Source organism: Colias croceus, chromosome 19, assembly GCF_905220415.1.
Source record: "Colias croceus chromosome 19, ilColCroc2.1".
Lineage (NCBI taxonomy): Eukaryota > Metazoa > Arthropoda > Insecta > Lepidoptera > Pieridae > Colias > Colias croceus.
In genome coordinates, this window is record NC_059555.1 from 8,061,073 (window position 1) to 8,087,679 (window position 26,607).

Genomic DNA, 26,607 nt, shown 5'->3' on the forward strand with positions numbered 1-26,607 from the left:
ATTTCAATACAATAGAATTTGGTATGATAAGGAAAGAAAACACATTCTAAAAATTAAATGGCATTTATTTCGACTCAACCAAGAAGCTTATATTTAATACACTGGAGATTGCACTATGAACGTTGACTTGTCACGGGAAGGTATGACCTTGAATGACGCCTGGTTGTTTTTTGTCCCTTTCACACCTAACTTGGCAAGTTGGTGTGACAGGGATGAAGGAACAACCAGGCGTCATTCAAGGTCATACCTTCCCGTGACAAGTCAACGTTCATAGTGCAATCTCCAGTGTATTAGATATAAGCTTCTTGGACTCAACTTATGACATCACAACATAATTGTGCATATTTAGTATTTCACATACAAAGGAACTTAACCTAGCAACACATAAATATTTTACATAACAATTTCAACAAAATTAAACACGGAAACATTACTGTAAGCCTGAAAGACTTGTCTACACTTTATACAATATAAAACAGGTTAATTGAACACAGACCATAGGCAATATAAGACATAACAGTGGTAAAGACATAATATATTATTTTTCTAGCGACGATTTTACAGAAATTGAACGTGGTACAAATTGTAACAAGCCAATCATTTGCAAAATTATTGTACCTATGTAATATACTTTATATCTACCACTGCGGGAATAATATTAACTATTAATAATTGTAATTTAAAAAAATTTAGTGTCAAGTTAACAACAAGCTAATCGGCGAATAAAAGCGCTAAACGTTGGAATTTAAAAATATTTTATTTAAGTATAGCTATTAAAATAATAATATTGGTTCAAGTTTTCTAAATTTCATGAAAATCCAATCGTTAGTTAACGAGACACTTTAAAACTTAAACGTGAATTAAAATCTTATGTAAGGTACTTTCGTATTTGGTAAATCGTGGGATTCATAGACTCATCTCTCACATGGGCACTGATAATGCGATTTGAAGTTTATATCTTAGACATTACGGTTCAATTCTTAATGAGTATCTTATTATAAAATAAATATGGCGTTCCATGAAAATATGTGTGCGTGATATTCTATTTTTGAAAATGTAATTTATTTTTCATGTGCACATGTGAGTTGCCAGTCTTAAAAAAATAACTAAAGTCTATATAGTCAATAAAAAACTAGGTATTTCCTATTTATTGGCGTGGTTGGTATGTAACATGTTAATTTTTACCGATTTATCATTAAAACACGAGAATTTATATAAATATTCATACAAAAATATGTTTAAATCCAAGGCACATGCAACATTTACCCAATCGTTTATTATTAGCCCGGAAAATGTTTGAAATACATCCAGTGAAACTATTTTGTGCATGTTTCTTTAATTTTGTAATAGTATACAAGAATTTTCCGCTTGAATACCATTATAAGTTGATTGTGAAATCTTATACTGTTTTTAGTATTCAAGCGTCAATTGTTGGTAAAGACAAATTTAGATTTAGATTTTTATCTGTCCTGTTGGCTGTTTTATCACAGGACTGGCATTATCATAGAAAAACTTATAAAAGAACGGACGGGTGAAATATACTAATACTGTTAGAAAAACGAATTCTGGAAATAATTTGTCCTTATCGAAGAAGGAGCATAATATTATGCATTTTCAATTCACTGCCCTTGCACATATTTACTTATATTTTTTACATGAGTGATGATCGAACCCGGTATTATTGTAACGCTCACGCACTTACCAAAGCACCTAGAATATCGTCGCAAAGACATTTAATACAAAAAATTGTGCGTCCATTACATATTCCGACACTTAGGCCCCATAACGTTTTATAATATTATAAATACTGTATATTTTATTTTATTTATGTGACTTCAAATTAGTGTTCAATCTTTAAACCTATTAGATGTGTTTTTATTTACTTTAAAAAAATATTTAGCAATGATTGGCTTCTGCGATAAAAAGCGCGTATTTTTTGTTCATATTTTTTGGCTTTTCATCTTATATTGTTAATTATTACAAAAACAAGAAACAAAACCACATACAATAAATCTGATAATTGGCAAAAATCAAATTTGAAGTCACATTAAAAGATAATTACACTAACAATACTTATATTAAAAAGCTATAATACACTTGAGCAAAACACTCTTACATGCAGACATACAAAAAATAAATAAATATATTACAAAAAATAGGCACTTAGGGACATTGACATTAATGTATACTTTTATTATGTATAGATAATTAATAGTATACAAGAAATTGTTCATAATAATTTAAAGTTTATAAGATAGTTGTGCGATAGTATATTAAAATCACAATACTGTAAAGAGCTCATTGTTTTGCAGTCTTTTATCAATAGACGTTTATAATAATTAAACAATGTCAATAATTACAAAGATGTATCAAATTTAAAATATTTATGCTGAAAAAAACTTTTCTAGCTGCCAAGGCGTTTTAGAACGATTATTTGTATAGGTAAACCAGAATCTGATGGCAATTAGGGAAATCAAAATTTTGAGTGTGCAACCCTAGGGAAAATGGACTGAACGATCTTGATACTGCTTATTTTTTAGTTTATATCATTAGTCACATTACATAAGTGGACAATACTGTACTTAATAATGAGATATCCACTTAATATTATGTAGGTACATACTTACATGTATAATATACATATTACTTTTACACAGGTAATACATATTATTATTTACACATACCTATATTTGTATGTTCATTATCATTATGCCATGTGAAAATATCGATGTTATATCGATAGAAAACTAGACTGCTTATAATTTTTTTAAAAATAAAATAAAAGTAAAATAAAACTATGTTTATTTTCGTAAGTATTAACAGATACACACATTATAAAATTGACTTGAACATCTTGGACTTGACGAATAGCCGTATTGGAAACTCCTGTAATAAGTTTTCATAAAATTATATTCCAATCAACAAACAATATTATAGTTACCTACATATAATATTTTTTAATTAAAAGTATCAAAGCGGGTAAGTCCAATTTACCAATAAAATCTTCTAAATTGAAAATTGTGATGTGTTTGACCCTTCTTCATCAAATATTTTTCTATACACATTATAAACAACACCTCTTGCTTGTGATCACAGCGGCTTTTTCGACATTTGCGAAGATTTTTTAGACAAAATCCTAAAAATTATTTATCAACTGCAAAAAAGACAAATAATTTGACAACCAATTTGATAGTTGTCAAATAAGTTGCCACATGAAAATCTTTTATTTCTTAAATATAAATATGCCATCAGATTCTGGTAGACCTATAAGGACATTGTTCAAATGTTGAATACCATTTTTTCTTCTTCTTCTTTTTACAAATGGCAACTCCCCATTCTTTCTTAATTTATAAAAAAAAAACAAAATGGCGGATTGCTACAAATGTCATTTTGACAGTTATGAAAAACCATAATAATTTTCACTATTGGTAGGAAACTGAATCTACATTTTTCGTTCCTATACCTTTTTATTTCTATGCTATGTAGCTCATATGAAAAAAATTGTGGAAAACCTTCGCTTATATTATATAACAAAACTATAATAACCCGCGCAAGCTGCCATTCGATTACATAATAAATAGGAGCGAGATAGCAATCGTTGGGCTGTCAAGTGCAAGTGAGACGGCATGCTATACCTATAACTATCCTTTTCTATCGTATGTACATTTTTCGAAAACCCAGAATCAGATGGAATGTGATAAAAAAATCTCAAAAATTCGCTATCATAGTACAAACACGCTATATAAAAAGCACGCTGCCAACATGCAAAAACTCCCGGTAACTGCCAACACTGACGCTGTCAAAACGAATATTTCCTTAGAACCAAGTGAACGAGATCATTTTATAGGAAATGTGATTCCCAGAAGATGTTAGCGAGGACTCCGGCTATCATGAGTGAGAAATAAAGAACGACCGCCGCCCACCATAACCGCTTCTCCCATTTTCGCTTCTCGAGATTACGGAGTACACCGATACCGACGAGTAAACCTGAAATTAAATATGATATTTAGTTTTGATAAAGCATTCGAATACTTTATAATTGAGATTTTTTTAAGAATAGAATAAAATCGATCATGGGTCGGGATTCGAACCCGTGTATTTCGCCTTACCGGGGCGACGCCCAACCTTACCGCCACCCGTGTCCCGCCAGAGCAATCGAATTACTTCTAAACTTTCGGTTCTTTATATTCTTAAAAACAACTGGAATTGTATGAAATGTGTTTCTTCTACTATAATACTTATGTTCTAAAAAATGCTGTATAACTTTATCATTACGAGTTAGTTGAATTTTCATCAAGTTAACAATTTATATTATAACCAGACAGAAATATCTGATAAAAAAAATTTACATTATTTACCAATCAACAAGTCAATGTTTCCTACTCAATACTAAGAAGCAACATACAAAATCCACGACAGTATTCCACAACAAATATTCTAGAAAATTCTCACCAGCAATAGCCCCACCCAGATGGGCCACATATCCAATATTCTGCTGCGTGTGTTTCCAATACCTATCGTATACAGCTGTACCGACGTCCACAGCTGCTAGTAACACGAACACGAGTAGCTGGATTATAGCGAACTCCATTTCTGACCAGTTCTGGAATGTTCGAGAATAGTTGTAGATGCAATTGCTGATGATGTGCACATTCTAAAATTATTGTTTAGGAAGACAGGAAGATATCCATATTTGCAAAGGTAACCAATATTAAGTAAGGAATTTTGTGGTGCTCGAGTAGTCTAAGTTTTTTTTAGATAAAATCATGTTTATCCGTTAATATGTTGCAGTGCACAGGAGAATATAACACGTTTACTTTATAATATTTAAATGTATGCTATGTTTTTAGAATAGCCAATGTTGCCAAGACGGAGAAGCAAACTATTTGTTGTATGAACCAAAAAACATGTTATTAATTGAATTTGAACAAGTACAGAAAAAGCATTGCCAAAAAATGTGTTCATAATAATACCATTTATTCTAGTTTCTATATATTTTATCTATATTTATTCTAGTTCTACTACATTTTAAGAGCCCATTGTATGTACACTAACTAATTTTATTTCGAGCTTGTTATTTTTAATGCAATACAAAGTATTTATTCATCCAGAACGATGGTCGTCAAATAGTTTCAGCACTTATTGTTTTACCATCAAGGTTAGCAACAACGCAAAATACACTTCGTATGGAATATGCCCGGAAATTTAACATTTCCTTTCAATGACGGACCTTCAGCTATATCGATATGTATCAAGAAAACCCTAAACTCCCAAATACGAATCCTGTAGGCCATTCCTGTAAATTCGCCGTGCCGAAAATGAAACTAACCATAATAATAGTAGCTATATGCGCCGTAATCAAGGCATAAACTCCTCCAGAAGCACCAGCAAGGAACACTTTAGGGTCAGCCAAGCTAGTTGCTAGCGAACCCGCCGCCACCCCCGCGAGGTATACGAGAACCACGCGCCACCATTTATGCACCATCTCTAGTGGTACTCCGAGAAATAGCTGCACCAATAGGTTGACTAGAAGATGTACTACGCTGGAATAGAAAAGGCATATATTATATGAGGGTAGAAAGAAATAGCACCGATAATACTGTACTGCTTAGTGACTGTGTTGCTATTTGATTGGTTTTGAAGGCCTAGGATTATGTGGAATGTGGATTTATTTTTAGAAGCCGTGTGTAGGTTTGACCGATCGGAATTTTGGAAAAATGTTTGAAATGTAAGTTTATAGATATTATTTTAATGTTGCCAATAACTGGCCATAACTAGCATTGACGGAATTGCTTATTGTTGTTAAAGAATTATTAACATAATATGGGAACGTTATTAGAAAAAAAAATTCTGTATGTAATGTGTGAACCTTATAATTTTTATTGACATTTGATACTCACTTAACATGCACCAGCATATACGTCAAGAATCTCCACGCTTCATGCCTCTTCCTCGGGTTGTAGAGAAACAGTTTCGCGATCGGCCCAGTCGCCGCCGTCTTGCCCTGCGCAGCGTCATAGCAAAACAGGACGATCTCCACAAGAGATATGATGATCATGGACACAGCTGGGGGCCAGCAACTGTATTCCTCTTCGTAGGTGCCGTCTGTGTATGTGAATACTGCCTTGCTACGAGTTCGGACTGGTTAACGCAACACAATCGGGACAGGATTAAGGACAAGCGGGTGGAATCAAGGTTTAGAATAGTTAAGACGTAAAGGGGTATTGATAAGTTTTAAAATTGGTAAACGAATGCGGGTAATCAGTTGTTACACCCGACATAAATTCGTTGTTGTAGGAAATAATTAGTAACGGTTTAAAGGCATATTTGAAATGTTTTTTTTTTAATTGTTAAAAAGTTAGCAACAGCAGATCATAAATAGAGCACGCGCCATGAGTGTGACCAATACGGAATAACAGGACGCATTATTCCAATTAGGCGGACGCGTGTTGAAAAGGGCAAATTGTCGTTTAACAGGATAATTGTAGTAGAATAGTAATTTCAATATTTCAATGGACATAAATAGAAAAGACCATAAAATTATTTTTAATCCGGATTAGAATTTATTGTACAGAAATTTATTTAAGGGCAGGGGTAACAGGACACAAACAAACAAAACAGTAGGAAAGGGGAGGAGAGAAAAAAATTATGTTAGTAAAACTTATACTATGTTAACATAAATATGGAAGGCATCACATACTATTGCTACGTAATCTCTGTAATACCTTCCTCAATCGGATAATTGGGACACTACAATAGTAGATGTCCTTGGACAAGTAAATGACAGCTTATTAGCGAATGTTATTATGTATGCATCACGAGAAAGATCTATCCCTTCACCTGTTAACCTTTGACCGTGAACATCACAATTCCACACATGCAGTTAATGATATGAGTTTATGTCATGACTTTTTGAGATAATGAGGTCGAGCGTTTGAAAAACCGCCAAAAATGTTAAGATTTAACAAAGATGAAAAAAAATTATCATACCAAAATAATCAATGATTTTTTTAACGTAACGCAGAACCGTTCTGAAGGACCACTTGCAAGCGTGCTTGCCACTGTTCTTACATGTTCTCAACCACATTTTTTATTACCACCACTACCATATCCTAAACGACAAATTTCTTAGACACATCCCCTGCTACGACCGTACAAATAAAAGTCCTCTTAATCTATACTTAAGAGTATCTAGAGGATCTATCGACTATTCGAGTTCTCTGGCGTTGTTTATCAACAAACGGCACGTGCATCTCCAGTCAATAGTATCCGATACTAAGTTAGCGAATGGACAGTGCGTTGCAAGGGCCACTGGCGCCATGGAAAAGTTAATGCAATGAGTTATGAGATACATTTATTACTTGGATATATTTCTTGAGATACTTTTCAATAATTGAAGTAATAGTAAACGATTCATTATAAGCATATTATGTTAATTTACAGTAGAACAAATATGTCATGCATTCTCATGCTAGTGGACAATTTTAGCTTCATTTCGTAATATAGAAATTTCTGGGAAGTTACAGGATGTTTTATCCTAAAGTATTTTATTTGCGTTTTGACGTATATTATCACATTTTTGCTAGTTTTAGGACCGCCTTATTCGACTGACTATACGATTACGCTTATCCATATCAAGTTAACTTATACCCATTTCTTTGACAAGAGTCACACTATGGAATATAGCCATCCATAACTTTCAGATCTAAACAGGATAATGAGCCAAAATTGACCGCTGTGACATCACTGCCTCTATTTGCTTTCAAAGGTCAGGTGTTTGACCTGTTTAGATTTCAGTGTCAAAGCATTTACGATCAGGGACCAAACGCGTGAGTGGAACATGATTCACGAATTGGGACGATATTACCTTTGGAAGATTTTGAATTAAAAATAGACCTATAATTCAGAAGACATATTTACTTCACAATGGGCAAAGTGTGTATTCTCTACAATAAATGGGTCTATTTTTAGCTTTACTGTATCCACTTTCAATGTGACGCAAATTCTACCGCAAATTGAAAACCATGTCTACTCATTGAGTGCAGTGAATTAAATATATTTCTCGTATTTTCTTATCGATAATGTTAAAATTAATTTTAAGTTTTAATTATGATTTTTTGTGCACTAAGGAGCATTTTCACATATGTGGGATACACAGTATGATACAGTATATAAACCCATTTTTATTAAGTGCCCTCATTTCTCTGTATTTTTAAAGTGAAACTTTTATTACATCGTCTCAAACTTTTTGGTCTGTGTAGCGCATGTCGCGTGACGCACGATACGTACGATAATTATCGTACAAATACGATAATTTTTAGTTTAATGTCTATAGTGTGAAAAAAGTCTCACTTTCACCGTGGTTTCATAAAACCACACAACATTTTTTTTCTCTTTTTTTATTTAAGTACTAAGATATTTATATAAACCGTACAAGGTAAGGTATATGCAAGATCAATAGGTGACTAATTGTGTTTAAATAATAAATATTACTAGATATTATCTATCGTTAAAATTTAAAGACCTTGTAATAACCATGGGTAAAACGAATTTGATACGCTCTCTAGATGTAAAAGGTGACAAAATTTAAACTACCCACTGCTACTAGGGATGACCATTTTTAGAAATGCAATAAGTTTATATTAATTTATTAATCAGATACATATAATAAATCTGTAGAAGGGTCAATTCTGTACATTGAAAATATTGAAAAAATAAATTGCAGGGGGTGTTACTGGATGGATACCAAGCCCTAATATGTGATTAAAAAAATTTTTGTCTGTCTGTCTGTCTGTCTGTCTGTATGTTCAGGCATCACGTGAAAACTAACGGTTCGATTTCGATGAAACTTGGTATAATTATACCTTATTATCCTGGGCATAAAATAGGATACTTTTTATCCCGGAAAAATACGTAGAAAAAAAAATCTTAATTTTTCTTAATTTTTCCGCGCGGACGGAGTCGCGGGCGGAAGCTAGTAAAAAATAAATAAATACCTAAAATTTATTTCTCTTTGCAAAAATTTATCATAAATTATTCAAATTAAAGAAATATATTTTAATAATAAATGTAAATATAAACGAATCAAACGTTCCTATAGAACACTAAAGTCTGTACTTTAGTGTGTATATTATTACACCCACGTATTACATCAAGTTTTCTAAAAAGAATTACAAACTACAAGTGACAGCCCTATTAAATCGGCGCGGGCGCAGCCGTCCTATAGCAACTCAATCTTCTTATCGCGTGACATCACTGAAATATATTATATACTATCACTGATATAACCCTTATCAATCCAATATCATACTTGTAGTACTTGTGAGTGTACAAACATTTAACGATTTCGATTACCCATATTCGATAACATTTTTAAGGTATACTTATTATAATTTCAAGAATGACTCTGTAAACCTAGAATCTAGATGAAACGATAAATACAAAAAAAAAATTGGTTGTCTGTAAAGTCGGTTTACTGACGATAGTTGAACGTGACAACGATTTCTTTGTCGCTCGTTCCGCGCTCTCGCTTGCACATGGAACGCCTCAGAGCGAGGTAACGCCGCATGAGTCATGTTTTTTCGTGCGTGCAGCCGGCTCTATCGAATTATAAGACGTTGTCACGTCAAAAATGCAACTAAATAATATTCTTTTGAAACAGAACTTTCAATATCATAGACAAATTCATTTATATCGAAGCCAAATGACAATACAACTGATTTTAAACGAAAAACGAGTTTCCTTATGTAGAGTAAATTGATTCTAGGTCAAAGTTTAAATAAGCTCTAGGTATTAGAAATAATGAAAAGAAAAACGCTACATTTTGATAAGCATCCCTTGAATACAAATATTTTTTTCATAAATAATAATAAACTAATAATCACGTACTTAGGTAACGAATAAGAAAGATTAAATACGATTAATGTATGCATTAATCAACAAACGAGTTACAGTCTCACATGTTAACATTCCTTGTACATCAGGGTTGTGATTTGCGAAAATAAATTGAACGACCACGACGCGACGCGGACGTCATAACAAAGAAAAGGAATACAATATTCAATTAAATACAGGCAACTTAATTTTCTGTTATTTGACTTATAAATAAAATAAAATGTAGCTACTCATAAAAATAATGCGAACAGAATAGTTTCTTGAAATATTACCTCTAGTTAAAATTTCGAATAGTTTTCAATAAAACAAGGTAGGTACATTTCGCAGTATAGGTACCTACTCTTAAGAAAAAAATGTAGGTACTTAATTCGATTTAAAAACCTACAAATGGACAACCCTGAAAAACTTGCAACACTACATTTTAAAGATTTTAATCGTGATTAACGTGGAAGAACTAATTGAGTAATTAATTACAATCTTGAGGTAATACCGATTATATATTTTCAATTTCAGACGAAAGTAGAAATAGTCTATGGTTAATTTTCTAAAGAAATTGATTTTTATTTTTTATTTTGTACGACAAATGTTGTAAATTTGATACAACCTTAATGGTTGACCAAGGAACCAGGAACGGAGCATATATTAATTAATTTATTTATTTATTTATGTTGGAAATGCTCGGAAAAACGAAGTTGCGGGTACAGATAGTGCTAATAAATAATAGGAAGTTAGATATCCCGGATAGATTGAAACTATCAATGCACATGTATAATAAATATAAATAGAAATATAAACTGGAATAATTTATGTAACAACTGTATTGACAAGAACTCAAGTTTTATGGAGAATGCCTCATTTGTGATATTCGGAATTATCTTTTAGGGCATAGATGGCTAAATACGCTTTCTATGAATAAAATAAAAATGTGAATTAATATTATTGTTTAAGTTTTATTGACTACGTCTACGTACGTATATAGGTAGTAGGTACCCACGTCTTACAATAGTTTGAGTGGCCTGTGCGTTAGTTTCTGTGCTGGTTTCTAGTCTGAACACTTGCATCGTTCTCCGAACACGACCGTATGGAGAATAACCTCTCCGTATTCCTGGTACAATCGATGCTGTTATATCTTCTATACTATAATAATATTATAAAGTTGAAGAGTTTGATTGTTTGTTTGACGCGCTAATTTCAGGTCCTATTTGAAAAATTCTTTAGGTGTTAAATAGCCCATTTATCGAGGAGCAACAGGAGCGGTGCACAGCTGGTGTATAATATGTACATACTACTATGTACTATATTATAGTATACTCGTGGGTCGAATCACGAATGTGGGCAAGATTTGTGACACAAGATGTTGTGTGACGCATTTTTGTTTTGGGAAAGCTTAGCTCACACCTCCGCTAAATATTCAAATTTTGCTTACTGCTTATGTAGCAAAAGATGGTATTATAAGGTCGGTCAAATGCTTAAAAATGTTCATTTGCATCTAGGAAGGTGATTGGTTGTAGCCCAAGTTGGATTAAAGCAATAAGTGGTAGTAAAGGAACATTTTAAACTAGGTATTAACGAATCTAAAGTCTAAACACTCTGTTACTAATATGTTATCTTTTTATCTGTTTCTAAAGCAGAACTAATGTACAATTTGTCAAAAAACCTATATTCATATAGGAAAGTAATAATTAACCTAGTTAGTGAGTGAAAAGACCTCTTATCAGTACAGTGTACACAGGTACCAAAATGACTCACACGCGCTTATCAAGTGTCCAGCAAGGTCACTGGGCGCTATTTATTTACTTTGTAATTATAATAAAGCCTCAGCATTATTAGTAATTGATTAAACAAACGCATCCTACACTTGCTAAGAATGTATTATTTTAAAAATTTCCAAGGCATCCTTAAGTTGACGTAAATCTTTTGGGCCTTCCCAATTTTAGGTGATTGTCGTTTTGTTATTGGTTTATAGCAATACCTCTAGGCTCTAACTAAGTTTTATCGTATACTTTGCTACCTCCATGATACTGATCCCTTTAAGATGAATGAGCTTTTACTAAAGTGTACTTTAATTCACAAATCAAGAATTTGAAAGAGAACTATGGCTTGCAGAAAAACCAGAACTTATCAACATGAATGAAGATGAAGACTGCTTATAGAAGATTTCATAGAGACATTGTGTCTTATTTCAAGGACTATTTTACTAAGCAGGATACAATACGCCGTGGTAAATGCTGTTTAAATTATTAACCCAATCAATAGTTCACTGACCGCACTAGTTAACGCTTCGCCCGTAAACGGTCATAACGTGTAATACTAGTTTTTTTGCAATCGATTCATTATTATAAATGTAAACAATTTCATATTATGAAAAACTCCATGCGGGTTATGAAAGTAGAAAGTCGTAAGGACTAAGGTCTATGCAAGACGTAACGAATCGTGAGGAGATTGTGCTTCAAAAATAATAGATGCACTGCAGGACTTCAAAGAAACAGTTCATGAAAAACACAGATAAACAGGAAAGAACTTGAAGAAATGTTCCTTTTATTCATTCGTATTTAGAATGACGTTCTAAACAATGAGATTTACCCCAAAATTGGAAGCTGTTTATGAATGATGAAATACAAGCAGCAATTGGTGGCAAGGGACCGATCTCTTACTGGCGTTCGCGGTTCGCTTACCCTATTTCAGGGAATTGATAGCAAATTTAATTTTATTTGCACTATTAGCAGTATCATGCAATGCAAATATTCTGATATTTTGCAGTTTGCACACCTTTTCTGCCCTGATAACAAAGAATGCAGTAATCGACATTTTTGGGATTTTTACTTTTTCCAAGAAATGGGATCCCAAGGGGTTTATTAACATGAAAAAAAAATAATTTCATAAAAAAAGTACCCGGAAGTATGTTTTTTAGCTAACGATTTTTGCAGTACTTACATGAAAACTATATCAATGATAAGAAAAAGCGCCGTATTAAACATGTGCTAAAAAATAATGCAGTTCTTGTTAAGATACCCTAAAACAAAGTGCAGTAATAGCCATTACTGTAGCATTTTATTCTAGTGTCTGTAGACCAATTGCTACGTCAAAACGCAGTTCTCCACATTACTGCATTTGTGTGTAGTAAAAGCACAGGTAAAAGTTCGCGAGATCGTAACCGTACGATACAGTGCTGCGTTTTGTTGAAGCAAATCGTCGTCGTTCGGTGAAGTGAGACGTGCGGCACGTGTGCTGCTCCTGCGCGCTGTTTGTTTTTTAAGTCATGTACATGTCAGTTTAACTGATGTTAAAATAAATGTTGTCTTAATAAAACTTAATTTTCTTCTACAAATTGTTTAATTTTAATATCCCCGCAGTAGGTTTCAACCGTAGAGCATTTTTTTTAAAAATCTGTGTAAAAGTGAGAAGATATTATGTGTACATCTACTTAGCCCCGGACATTAAAAACCTGTATCAAATACTAAAAAATAACGCAGTAATCAACATGCGCTAGAACATAATGCAGTAATGAGCGCAAGTACTGTATTTAGATTTAGTGTCCTGTGATTTTCACATGGCCTGATGCTAAACCTAAACGCAATAATACGCATTATTAATGGATATACTAATTAATGAAATATAAGATAATTATCTTTGTAAAGCTTGTATTTTTTCCAATTTTATTGATAGATTTCAAGGGCTATAAAATATAAACATCTTCCTCAAATATGTAAAAATGTCTTTCCCGCGTTTATCTCAAAAACGCCATTTTGCGATTACTGCATTCTTAGTTATCGCGGCAGTTTTAGAACTGAATATTCGCAAATCATTATTTTAAAAAAAAATTTAAAAGGAAAAGTTAGTTTGTTTGAACGTGTTGGAACTTCTGGGCGAAATTTCAAAATGACTTCATGAGCTACTACGTTACAACTTAGATCTAGTATAGTATTATATTATCTGTGGTTAGATCTATATGGTATTACCACAAAACAATTTAAACACAGTCTAACTTTAAACCAGGGATTACTTTAATAGTTGTCTATGTGAAATACGATAAAACCAGATTTAAGAGAACCCGCGTTAAAAGATAAACCCTGTCTAAAGTTTTTTGTGGTAAGACGAATAGGGTCTGTTTGCAGAGTTGCCAGTTATAAAGCTATTTACTTGCACATCAACATCCCTATCCTAAGTGTGTGTTATCCAAACTGTGCGTCATTTGCTAGGTGCATTCGAGGTTAAAAAGTTTACTCCCATGTCACGTACTGTTTGATAAATTTAACTAAGTTGGGTAATGACGCAAATTTGTATTTCAATGTTTTTCATAATATACACGAGATTATATACAAACTTTACCTAAAGGTTATTTTTACTTGGGTCTTATTTTGTAGTAATGATTTGAGTATGGATAAGTATTAATTTCCTTGAAACAGCATAGACATTCATATAATTTGAACTTATGATGATATGAATATTAGATACACACATAATATAACATTTTTATAAATTATAATGTACTAGCTTTCCGCCCGCGGCTTCGCCCGCGTTTTCAGAGAAAACCCCGCATAGTTCCCTTTCCCGTGGGATTTCCGGGATAAAACCTATCCTATCTCTCAAGTAGGATCGAACTGCACATGGTGTGCGAATTTTATTAGTTATAATCGGTTAAGTGGTTTAGGAGTCCATTGAGGACATTGTGACACGAGATTCATATATATTAAAGAAGATATCAACTTAACTATGTTAAAGTACCTAGCGGTTAAACTGTAGGTTATAAAGCTAATGTTTCGTATACGATAAATTATTCGAAACCTTATGTCCAAATCTATACTGTACAATAACTTATAATTACCTAAAGTAACCGTCATGAGAAGCTATAAATTTTGTAAACAAGTGTTCAGGAGTTCACAACATTTGGACCAACAAAAAAAATGAATTTGTTTAAGATTTAATAAATTATTAAGTAACAAATATTAATTAACATAAATATTATTTAAGAATAATTATTCAATCAATCAATTCAAATTTTAAGAATATTTAAGCAATGAAACAAACTCGTACGCATTCGAAACTCGAATGATGCGTTTATTTCAAAATGGCGTCCCGATAGTTCACAATCCCTGCGACGGACGCGTTCCGGTACCAAGAAACACAAACGATAGCGCTTTGCGTCGTTAAAATATGATCCGACTAAATTAAATAGGTTGTTACTTTCATATAACCCGTCTATATTTCATGTCGATTGAATATGGTCAATTTATTATTATCTCGCAGTATAAAATGTTTACTTAGTAAAAGATGTTTGTTTACATATGCCCGGTTCCTATATTCAACGGATCGTCATAGTATCAAAGCTACTATCCGTTTTTCTAGAACTAACTACGAGTCGTTATTACCGTTCCACAATTTTATTTCTTGACGTGCTATCGACGGACATCCGTTGGTCATAAAAATACCGAGCCCTCTTCACTCACAGATGTGCGTTTCGTTATAAGCCAAATTGAAATTAAAATAACACAAAATTCAGGACAAAATAAGTTAAATATACAGCCGAATTATAAACTTTAAGAATAAAGTTTCTTATTAATAAAGAACTAATACTAAAGAACTATATATTTGTAGACATCTGCGTGATAATTTTCCTTCTAAACAACCTAATGCGTTACACAGAAAGCAAAAACGGAACGTTTTTCTCGCGCACGCGTGCATTGCTTGTCAGTTGTCAAATTATTGTCATTCATTGTTGATTGATGATTCATTGTCAAGTTTTATAATTAAAGAATAACAATACAACGACCACTGTTTATATATTATTTTATTAAAAATGGATATTACGCCGGTAAGTACGCCTTTATATTTCTTCTTTAAAATCGTCTGCCGCTTACTTTTTGCTTCGGACACTTTTAAAGTCAAACATATATTTCTGTTACAGAAATCGAAGAAGGCTATGAGTAAAGACGAGATTGCTCAATTATTATAACCAGTAAGGAGACTAATGCTTCTACGAATAAATTAAAGGATGAATGTTGGACTTCGTTGACCAACACATTTAATGCAAAAATTGGTCAAATACCTACCAGGAAAACTTTTTATTTTCAGCCAAAAAATTCAAACATAATAAGGATGATGGACAAATATTATGAAGAAATAATTGAAATACTGAACACACAATAACTAATTAATTTTTGTATATTATTAAGCAATATATCTAGACATACGGTAGAAAAAGAATTTGTTAGGTAGTGCAAAATGTAAATCTTATGTAAAAAATGTATTTAGTTCAGAGAGCCTATTACAGCGTTAAGGAATATAATATAGAAGATGATAATCGATGGAGGGTTGTCGTGTAAGAATCACAGGACAGTTCTTTGGCATATATTATGTAGTTACATATTACTATGTAAAATTAAACTGTAATAAAGAAATAAAACTTTTATTCCATTTTATTATGTACTTTTATTTATTTTTTATTATTTACAATACAATGTTTAAAAAATTGATTTCTACATTGCAAACATAGACATACATATAAATATACTAGTGGTCCGCCCCGGCTTCGCCCTTGAAATACTGAACACACAATAACTAATTAATTTTTGTATATTATTAAGCAATATATCTAGACACACGGTAGAAAAAGAATTTGTTAGTGCTAAATGTAAATCTTATGTAAAAAATGTATTTAGTTCAGAGAGCCTATTACAGCGTTAAGGAATATAATATAGAAGATGATAATCGATGGAGGGTTGTCGTGTAAGAATCACAGGACAGTTCTTTGGCATATATTATGTAGTTACATATTACTATGTAAAATTAAACTGTAATAAAGAAATAAAACTTTTATTCCATTTTATTATGTACTTTTATTTATTTTTTATTATTTACAATACAATGTTTAAAAAATTGATTTCTACATTGCAAACATAGACATACATATAAATATACTAGTGGTCCGCCCCGGCTTCGCCCTTGAAATACTGAACACACAATAACTAATTAATTTTTGTATATTATTAAGCAATATATCTAGACACACGGTAGAAAAAGAATTTGTTAGTGCTAAATGTAAATCTTATGTAAAAAATGTATTTAGTTCAGAGAGCCTATTACAGCGTTAAGGAATATAATATAGAAGATGATAATCGATGGAGGGTTGTCGCGTAAGAATCACAGGACAGTTCTTTGGCATATATTATGTAGTTACATATTACTATGTAAAATTAAACATAGTTATAAAGAAATAAAACTTTTATTCCATTTTATTATGTACTTTTATTTATTTTTTATTATTTACAATACAATGTTTAAAAAATTGATTTCTACATTGCAAACATAGACACATATATATACTAGTGGTCCACCCCGGCTTCGCCCTTGGTACATGTTTATGTTTTCTTTCCATAATAACCATCCTCGTACTTCAAGGAACATTATAAAAAAATAATTATCGAAATCGGTCCACCCGTTCACGCGTGATGCCGTGACCAAGGGAAATAGGTCTGCCACTGATATCGATATTGTGCCTAAAGCATAGAACCTCAGCGTCAACAGTAATTGATGTTATGGAGATACCCCATGATTCCTGAAATGACAACATAAATTAGGTATGTAATAAGGTTAGACGTGTTTGGTATAATATTAATGCCTCCATTAAACTAACCTGGCTCCTTTTATTCGTACGTCTGGATAAATTTCAAGAAGTAATTGTTCAACAGATTCTTTATCAAGTCGAAATCTCAATTGAAATTCGTGAGAATCCAGGGTCGCAAAAAAATCCACTCCTTCTCTATAATATATACTCTTTCACGCCCACTATCTTCTTCCGAAATTCGATATAATATTAAACACTTCTCTATCACTATCTGAACTCCACATTTCGATATTGAAGCGGAAACAATGAAATAGTAAGAATTTAACCGCCCGAAATCGACGGGTAAACAAAATGCTATACGAACAGTAACTTTGACAGCATAATGACATTAAAAATATTTATAGGAACGCGATAAACTGTCTTCTCCATACAATATGCTTACCGTTCGTTAATAGTAACCCTCCCATCCGTCAGTAGGAAGCCGTCGGTAAGTTGCTTGACGAGACGTTTTTTATAGGAACGATTTTCGCTTACGCTTGGTTAATTATACTACTATTCGTAACTAAAACGGATCGTTTTTCAAATATAGGAACCGGGCATATAGCTTCTCGTGACGGGTACTTTACTTACTTAATTATAAGTTCTATACGAATCACGTTCACGAGGAAATCGATAGAAATATGTCGATTTAAATGACAGTACGTTCTTGTACCAATTAACGAATCAGTACCTATATTTCGTATATAATTTTTCTTTCTCATAGTTATCAATTTGCGCACAACTCCTATTGAAGATTAGGTAATAATCCCACATGAATGAATGAAACATAGGCTTGTTGAAAAAATATCGATACATCGATATATCGATATTTTTAATTCGAAATATCGATATTTTTTGCCGATATATTGTTAACCGATAAATCGATATATCGATATAAAATATCCAATATCGAAAATTGTATCAAAAACGATATTTTTATTTTATTTATGGATTTTGGCTAAAGTCGCTAGAATTCAAAGCCGTAAAACAAATGAAAAAATAACTGTATAGTCTATGACTTGTGTTGACACCACACTTGACAGTTGACAGTTGGCACTTCACTTGACACTTCACTACTTCAGTTGTTCTTTTGTTTCTGGTTTCAAGGTTCGCGTCCGGCGTCGGTAGTAATCAAATTCAAATTCATCAAAATAACCTGTAAACCTGAAAATAACCTAAATCTGTTATCTCGTGAATTGTTTACTGTTTTCCAAATCAGAATTTATTTTTCACGACGTAAATCATGTCATCTTCCAGCAGTTCCAGCGGCAGTGCTGTGTGGAACTTTTTTAAAAAGACCTCTAAAGGTAACGTTACCTGCAATCTGTGTGATAAAAACTATAAAACGAGTGGAAACACATCAAATTTAGCGGCACATTTACGAACCGACGACGAGTCCATTGAGGACACACATTGTGACACGAGATTTATATATGTATATTAAGATAAGATTACAATTGATATTATTGCGCTAAATACACTGTTATTTTAAAACCACTTTTTTTTTTAATTTTGCCGATATATCGATATATCGATAATTTTTCCGCGATATATCAATGCCGATATTGATATTTTTTTTAAATATCGATGTATCGATATATCGATATTTTTTTTCACTCTCGACATCCCTAATGAAACATATAGCAATCGACCTTAAAGAACATAGTTTATACATATAGCCCACGACAAAAATATTCACACACATAGAGAATAGAGCCACAATCTTTTAACTCTTGAAAAAGAGAGTTCGATTTTTCTATTTCCCGCTCTCAAGGAGTCGAAAAAAGTAGTTGCTCTTCTCTATTCTCTATGTTTATGATACGACCAATGACAACACTGAGATATAACAAAGCGTGAATTTTGAATTTCGAATGTATGGACACAGGCCGAAAACACACAACCAATGACGTAGAATAAAAAATAAAAAAGTACCGCCATCGGACGCTGACACTGGCCGGAAGCCTGACCACCGTCCTAGATTAAAAAAAATAGCTGTCAAAATGCTGTATTTACACAAAAAAGTTTAGTATATCTAGCGTGCTAATAAAGGGAGCTAGTTTCACGACTTCTGATAAAGTCACTGATAGTCTTAAATAGGCTATAAATTATAATTAGTTACTGTTTGAATATCATGTTATAATGACCTAAATTTTCATACATTGTTTATTATATTAATTGACGGGTAAAATAATAAAGTATATTCAGAAGTAGTGAAACAGACTATAAATATTGTAAACATGCTATGTTAAAATGAAAGAGAAAAATTTACAATATTATCTAATGGAGATTTTTACAATCTTTTAGTATACTATTGAAGCGCAAGTCACATTCTAGCTAAATTATCATGCATTTTGCATACCTACATGTTCAATTAAATGTTAATTAAAATTATACAAAAAAAATCAAAGTGCATAGGTATATACAGGAAGAGAAAATCAGTACATTTTTACGACGTTAATCGACGTTAAATAACGTACGTGACTTATATTAATTCATTATTTATTACAAAACTCTTTATCAAATTAATTATTTGCAAATGCCTTATAAAATTATGAGAATATATTAAAGAGAGAAAAAAACGTGGATAAAATGACTTCGAAGATATTAAAGATTCAAATTGCCATTGCGTTTTTCAGTTTCTATTTTTAATATGCGACACAATTTAGGACTACGACATCTTTTTAAAATATCTAGAATTTCTACGTCATAGCCAAAAAAAGACTCCTGGGTGATTACTAAATTCTGAATCATCATTGCAATCGTATTGTATCGTCAGAGACAATTCAAATACAAGACCATACGTCATGCTGAATTACCCTCTCTATGCAACTAAATTTTTTTCCAAAATGATTGTCCATATTATTTAAATTTCTTCTTTAATCTACTTGTCATCGTTATTGCAATTAATAATATTGGTTAGTATTCAATACAGATCACACACTAATAATTCATCTACATCTGGCAACACTAAGTTACTTAATACATACCGGTAGTATCAACGGGGTCTCTATGCGGCACAAGAGAATGCACGTATCTCGCCACAAAATGTCCGAACACCGCCTTCAGCGCTGGATGGTGCATCATCTCCACGAACTCTGAGAACTCCAGATATCCCGAGTTATCCCGGTCAGCTACAGACATGATTTTCTCTACAACATTGTCTGGTAGGTCGTGGTCGTATTCCCTCGATTCGATTATGTGCTTCAGTTCTACGTAGGATATCCGCCCGTCGTTGTCTTTGTCATACTGTAAAGAACGTATTTTAAGTGGCTAGTTCTGAAAGTTTTGATGGGAAAGCAGGTAGCTTGTAAAGAACTGATGTTATAAACAGTAGCTATATACAGTCCAGAACTGATTATTATTCTTGAGTTAGATTTATATAAATGTACAAGAATTAAAGTAGAATACAAACTCAAACTCAAACATTTATTTATTCAATTAGACTACTTTAAGTAGCACTTTCATAGAAAAAAAAAACTCGAATTTCGAATCATCATTACTTACATAAATATTTTTAACATTTACCACCGATTCGGAAAGCAGTATCTATGGAGAAGAACCGGCAAGGAACTCCATAGTTGCTCTTTTAAAATCATGTCAATATTACATAATCTGTAACTTATATTTAATATCTAGGGGATGTAATTGTTTAGTACTTTTCATCCGTAGGCCAATATTTAGTTACAAGCAGGAGTTTTAAGCCTTATAAGATAAGCATTGTCGTTTTGCGTTAAAAAGCTACGTTTCTTTCTGAAGAAACGCATAATGAAGATTGGTATTTTGGCACGACATATTTTTCTTGTATTGTTTAAGATTGTTAATGTTGTGGGAACCATGTAACGAAAATTTTCTTTCTCAATATAACCTAAAGAGTATAAACTACACTATAGAAGATTGAGATCAAAATTTTCAACGTTCGATAGGCGGCATGTGTAGCTTATCATTTATCAAAAGGTGATGTATCCGTTTATTTGCCTTCCCGTGTAAAAAGGGGAATAGCATGCGAAAAAATAATATCGGCGTTAAAATTATCAATTCTATTTTAACCTATTTCAATATTATGGTGCATTTACACATTCGTGTGTGTAGCGTGTCGATTAGCTAAGCGAATAACGAACACACAATGTGTGCTGTTTACACATGACATGTGACTCGCTAGTGTCCTGCGATTCTCGTATTCCGGTTAGGACTGGGTTTTCAGAATGAATTAAAGAGAAGGCGATCACATGTGAACAATGGTCCGTTTTGATATTCGTTCACGAATATTTCGTCGAATTAAGAGGCGAACAAGAATATGTAAATGCACCATTATGTATATATTCCAAGACTCATTTTGGCTACACGTGTGTTACAGGGAATTCTGACTTCATTCATTGCTAATCCGTCATTGGCTAACTCGGTCAATGGCTAACCGCATACCGCTGCTCCACAAATATTGACTGATTCGTTCATTGTTTATTTGTGTGTTAGCGCCGATAACAATACGGTTTGTTTTCATTGGGAGGAATTAGAATGCTCTATATGTGTCTATTGGGCGTTCAATGCCTTTTGTGTATCTACGTATTGCCTATTTTAATGTGAACATAATATGACACCATGTTATTGTGATTTGTACATCTTTTTCATAGCAAACTATCGCCTGATAACTGTTAAAAAAATCGATAAACGATAGTACTTAAATTTAAATTATTTTTAGTGATTTTTTGTTGTTTTTTCTGACCGTAGGTACCGTATAAATTATCATCAAATTCTGGTACTTAGTCTTGGCAAGATTGGGAAGTTTGACCACTTATCTTTGTTAGAGAACTTATGTATCATCAGAATAGCTTTGGCCTTTGATCATCCGCTTAGCATAACAAACTATAAAAATAAAATCTCAAATCGCTTTAAATTTAATTGGGTTAATACTTTATACCTTTTAGTAGTAATTATACGTTTGTTTATGTGAATGAAGAACGAATTTGCTCATATTTTTTAAATCACTGACCGAGAGAAAAACCTTCTTGAAAACTGTGGCTATTGAAAAGTACCATATCAAAATACCTACGTTGCGCATTTTTATATATCAGTATTGTAGGTACCTAGCTACATAGGGACGGACAGTATGGTACCTACATAAATAAATAATATTTTTTAAAGGTAAGTCTTCAAGGAACTTGAAGGTATTCAAGGAACAAATAATACATAGATGTAGAATTCGTGAGGCAGATATTATATTAATATATCTATTCAAAGTCGTTGAGAAAAACCATATTATTTTAAAATGCTAATCGTACATGATGTCAGGAAATACCGGTGTAAAATCAGTCAGTCATAATAGAGGTAGCTAACATTTTTCCTCTAAAATTATTGCCAATTTTTATATTAATGAATTGTTTAATTTATTCCTTTAAGCCTTTATTCCTTTTATCTCCTAGTTATTCTGATTGTAACTTGTCTTTGAGGGTAAATTGCAATTACCTATTTGATAGGTATGGATGCGTGCCATATCTTCTAATAATATAAACATGAACCAAGAACAACATGTCGTTTTTTCAGTAATTATAATAACTATCAATTAATCAATATAAAAAAATAGACTAACAAAAATGTAAAGGAGAAAAATAGAAATTCATAGAATGTAGACCGAAATAAATACATACAATGTAAAATTAAAGAAAAAATCAAAGTATGTTTATATGAAGACAATATTTTTAAACAACACATAATAAAGAGAAGTTAATGAATCATGGCTTACACTTACGGAAAAAATTTAGAATTCACTGTGACTCACACCAATACATTCTTCATAGCTTCATGTAATATATTATTTTAGTATGTGTGTAGTTATCATGTTGTATTATATTCTGGGTTATTAATTAATTATAGGAACTAAAAAATGAAAAAAAGATCAATGTCGTAATTTTTGTAAAAAAAAAATCTAAAAGATTTTTTTAATTTTTAATAGTAGCATTTTTACTTTCAGGTATTGAAAGATTCGTATTTAATACTGTCAAAACGATAGAGTGCATTTTGTTATAACGTTTCAAAGTCATAAATATTCTCAATTGATTCTGTACATCTTTCAAGTGAAAAAAATTGGAAGAATGCAGTGGTTTTGTAATGGTATTATTTAGTGTAAAGAATAAACAGGAAATCCCGATCCTTATAGAGCGAGTTGAAATGTGTAGTTCCGTTTTGCCGCCACTAAAATTACTTATCAAATCAAGATATGCTTGCTGTCGCATTTTATCCGATTAATAATTTATTAAGATGCAACCCAGTACAAAAAAAAAATAATAATAATAGGCGAAATTATTTATTTCTATCTAAATTATCTGTTGCGTATTTTTTTGTCGTTTATTATTTAAATTTATAGCACAAGTTTTTTTTAATATTTGCTAATACATGCTTATCTATGCGGAGACAAATCTAATAAAATGTAAATAATAATGTATGTATTCAACCTTAAGCTTTTCGGTTATAAAATGGTACTACAATTTACAATTACGATTTTCAATTTACATCCCGTGATAAGCATTCGCAAAAAAAAAAATAACTGGATCTTAACATTATCAATCATCACACATCCCAATGTCTTTAAGGCAGAGTATCCTTAGAATGTCAGTCATAATTCATTTTATAGGACTAGGTACATAGGTGACATTGTTTTAATCTGCCTATTTAGTTAGAAGGTTACTTTGTAGAAGATACATTTGGTTTTCAATAAGTTTTAAGAGTTAAAATAAATTATTTATTGTTTGATTGTCTTATATGTTATGCTGCTATTAATAAATCTTTCTGTACATAATATCTGTGACTGAGTGTAATTTTTTATTACAATTTGTATTTCATAGGTCAGTTATAAATAAAATTGAAAATATAAATAACTGCAGTTAATAATTAATAACTTGATTATTTTTTTATGTTATTATGGCAGAGGAATTGAAACTCCTAAAAATAATTGCAAAAGTCAGTACAGATCCAGTAAAAGATGTTACTAGTGAATTAATAAACTACAAATAATAAGTTATCACCACTTATATTTAACAATATAATAATTTAAATAATAATGCTTCTCTGTTGATAACTCTCTTAAAAACTTTTCAAAGAGGATCATATATTTAACTGTTTGATATAGTGGTTTAACCATTAACTATAGTACTAAGATATTGGCAATTGGCCAAAACCCACTGTACATGCGTTACTGAAATAGAATTATTAAATACATCAATGTTGTACTTCTGTTTCAGATGTTTATTTTACTTCAAAGTTCTAATAGGCTTGACCTAGGATAATTATATGGTTTAAGAAACTTTAATGTTACAATAGATGCAAATCTTAATATATATAAATCTCGTGTCACAATGTTTGTCCTCAATGGACTCCTAAACCACTTAACCGATTACAATAAAATTCGCACACCATGTGCAGTTCGATCCAACTTGAGAGATAGGATAGGTTTTATCCCGGAAATCCCACGGGAAAGGGAACTATGCGGGGTTTTCTCTGAAAACGCGGGCGAAGCTGCGGGCGGAAAGCTAGTATTACAATATATTTAAATATCAAAATAATATTTAGGTTTTTATATCACATTTTAATATAGCTTACTATTTGGAATATTAATAATTTTCACGAACAGATTTATCAGAGAAATTTCCCGGTAGGGTAACATGGAAGTGAAGCCATGGGATCCAAGTAGTATTAAAATAAATCTATTCTCATCTGATGATGGGTAAATTTAATACATTTTACATATTAAGTGCAACCTCAGATAGCAGCTAGGACATATCTTTTGATAACAAAATATAAAGTAGGAATAATAATAATTAATTTAGATAGACTGGGTCATTTATTACACGCTTTATATTAGCTTCACCTGTATGTCTGTATGTTTGTAACCGACTTCTTTGGGCGCGATTTTGACCCACTTTAAACGGCCAGATTTCGTTCAAACTTTGTAGATTTATTGAGGACCGATGACAATACACTAATTTGATAAAATTTTCTATTTTTTAGTTCGGTTTTCTATAAAAAGCGTGTTTTTTTAGTTTTTTTAAACTATTATTATTAAGTTCTGTTTCTCCTTGTTACAAGTTTTTATTAAAACATACTAATTTTAATAACTGTACACTTATTATATGAATCATTCGCCTAGACCTAGAGAAATGAAAATAAAGTATGGATTGTTTTATTTTTTATTAGTTAATTAAAGAGTTGAAAATATTACAACTAAAATATTCTTTTTACCTGATTAATTTCTGATTTATTTGGGTAAACGTACACAAGAGTGTAAAAGTTTATACCTTACATTTCTTTAAACTTAACGCCGACAAGGGAAAACTTTCACTTCGTGAGAACAAAGTCAATACATTCGACATACTTTTAGAAGCCGATAACTTGTAATATTTTCCAAATAATTGATCATACCTTGTTAAATATTCTCCTCCAGTACAGATCTGATCTTGTTGGTGTTAGTGGAATAGATACGTTGGTTTCCCGTTGAACCGACTGCATTTTTACCCAAAATCTTGCGAAGAACTAGTTATTTTAATTTTATGTCTCAGCACATAACAGTATTTCGGATCACTATTAAACGTACATGATCGATTTATTGCAAGCAAACGATAAGATAAGGTATTTCTGGATAATATCCTGATTATATTTTGTATCCGTGTTTATATTTCTGATAACGCCGCAAACAATTTATTTACGACTTCACAGTTCACACCTACACCGACACATTACCGTTATCCAATCACTCCGACAGAGCAGTAAAAATATATACAGACAGATGACAGACGCGACCTCGGGTAGCGACAGACTATACAGCTATATTCTATAAAACATTGACAGATAATATAGAATACATAAAAAATGAGAAAAAAAAAATAAAAAAACTATATGGGTTTTTAATTATTAATCCACAGATTTAATCATAATTGCACGCATATTACACGAACTTCTCACCACGAAGAAATAAATTACTGCAAATACTTCCGAAAGGTAGATTTATTCAATGTTCATGTTCAACCATTTTCGTGTAGTGTTAAAATAAAATAAAAGGAATATAGTTCTAGTAATTAAAAAAATGCGCTTTATTCAAATAAAGATCAAAACTTTTTATTAAA

At 31.9% G+C, this 26,607-nt stretch overlaps 1 protein-coding gene across 4 annotated transcripts; it reads right to left on the reverse strand.

The window, feature by feature from the left end:
* Positions 1-3,273: 3,273 nt before the first annotated feature.
* LOC123700085 (rhomboid-related protein 2-like) lies at positions 3,274-26,236 on the reverse strand. 4 transcript variants are annotated; one of them, XM_045647205.1, is made up of 7 exons: positions 25,907-26,236; positions 20,485-20,743; positions 19,430-19,471; positions 5,901-6,105; positions 5,330-5,543; positions 4,453-4,603; positions 3,274-3,987 (listed from the first exon to the last, which is right to left on the reverse strand). In XM_045647205.1, exons 1-7 carry the CDS (start codon positions 25,991-25,993, stop codon positions 3,842-3,844), a joined length of 1,104 nt encoding a protein of 367 aa, XP_045503161.1. In that variant the 5' UTR covers positions 25,994-26,236; the 3' UTR covers positions 3,274-3,841. The 4 variants fall into 4 exon arrangements, with proteins under 4 accessions (XP_045503161.1, XP_045503160.1, XP_045503163.1 ...); XM_045647204.1 differs by having other exon boundaries at positions 5,901-6,141; XM_045647207.1 differs by lacking the exon at positions 19,430-19,471.
* Between the last annotated feature and the right edge of the window lie 371 nt (positions 26,237-26,607).

Excerpts from the sequence above, each read along its gene's own strand:
- LOC123700085 (XM_045647204.1), bottom strand. The coding sequence starts at position 25,993 with ATGCAGTCGGTTCAACGGGAAACCAACGTATCTATTCCACTAACACCA. Across the intron at positions 20,744-25,906 it reads GGAGGAGAATATTTAACAAG|TATGACAAAGACAACGACGG; the intron begins GTATGATCAATT and ends CGTTCTTTACAG. Across the intron at positions 6,142-19,429 it reads AGTGTCAGCGTCCGATGGCG|TCCGAACTCGTAGCAAGGCA; the intron begins GTACTTTTTTAT and ends TGCGTTAACCAG.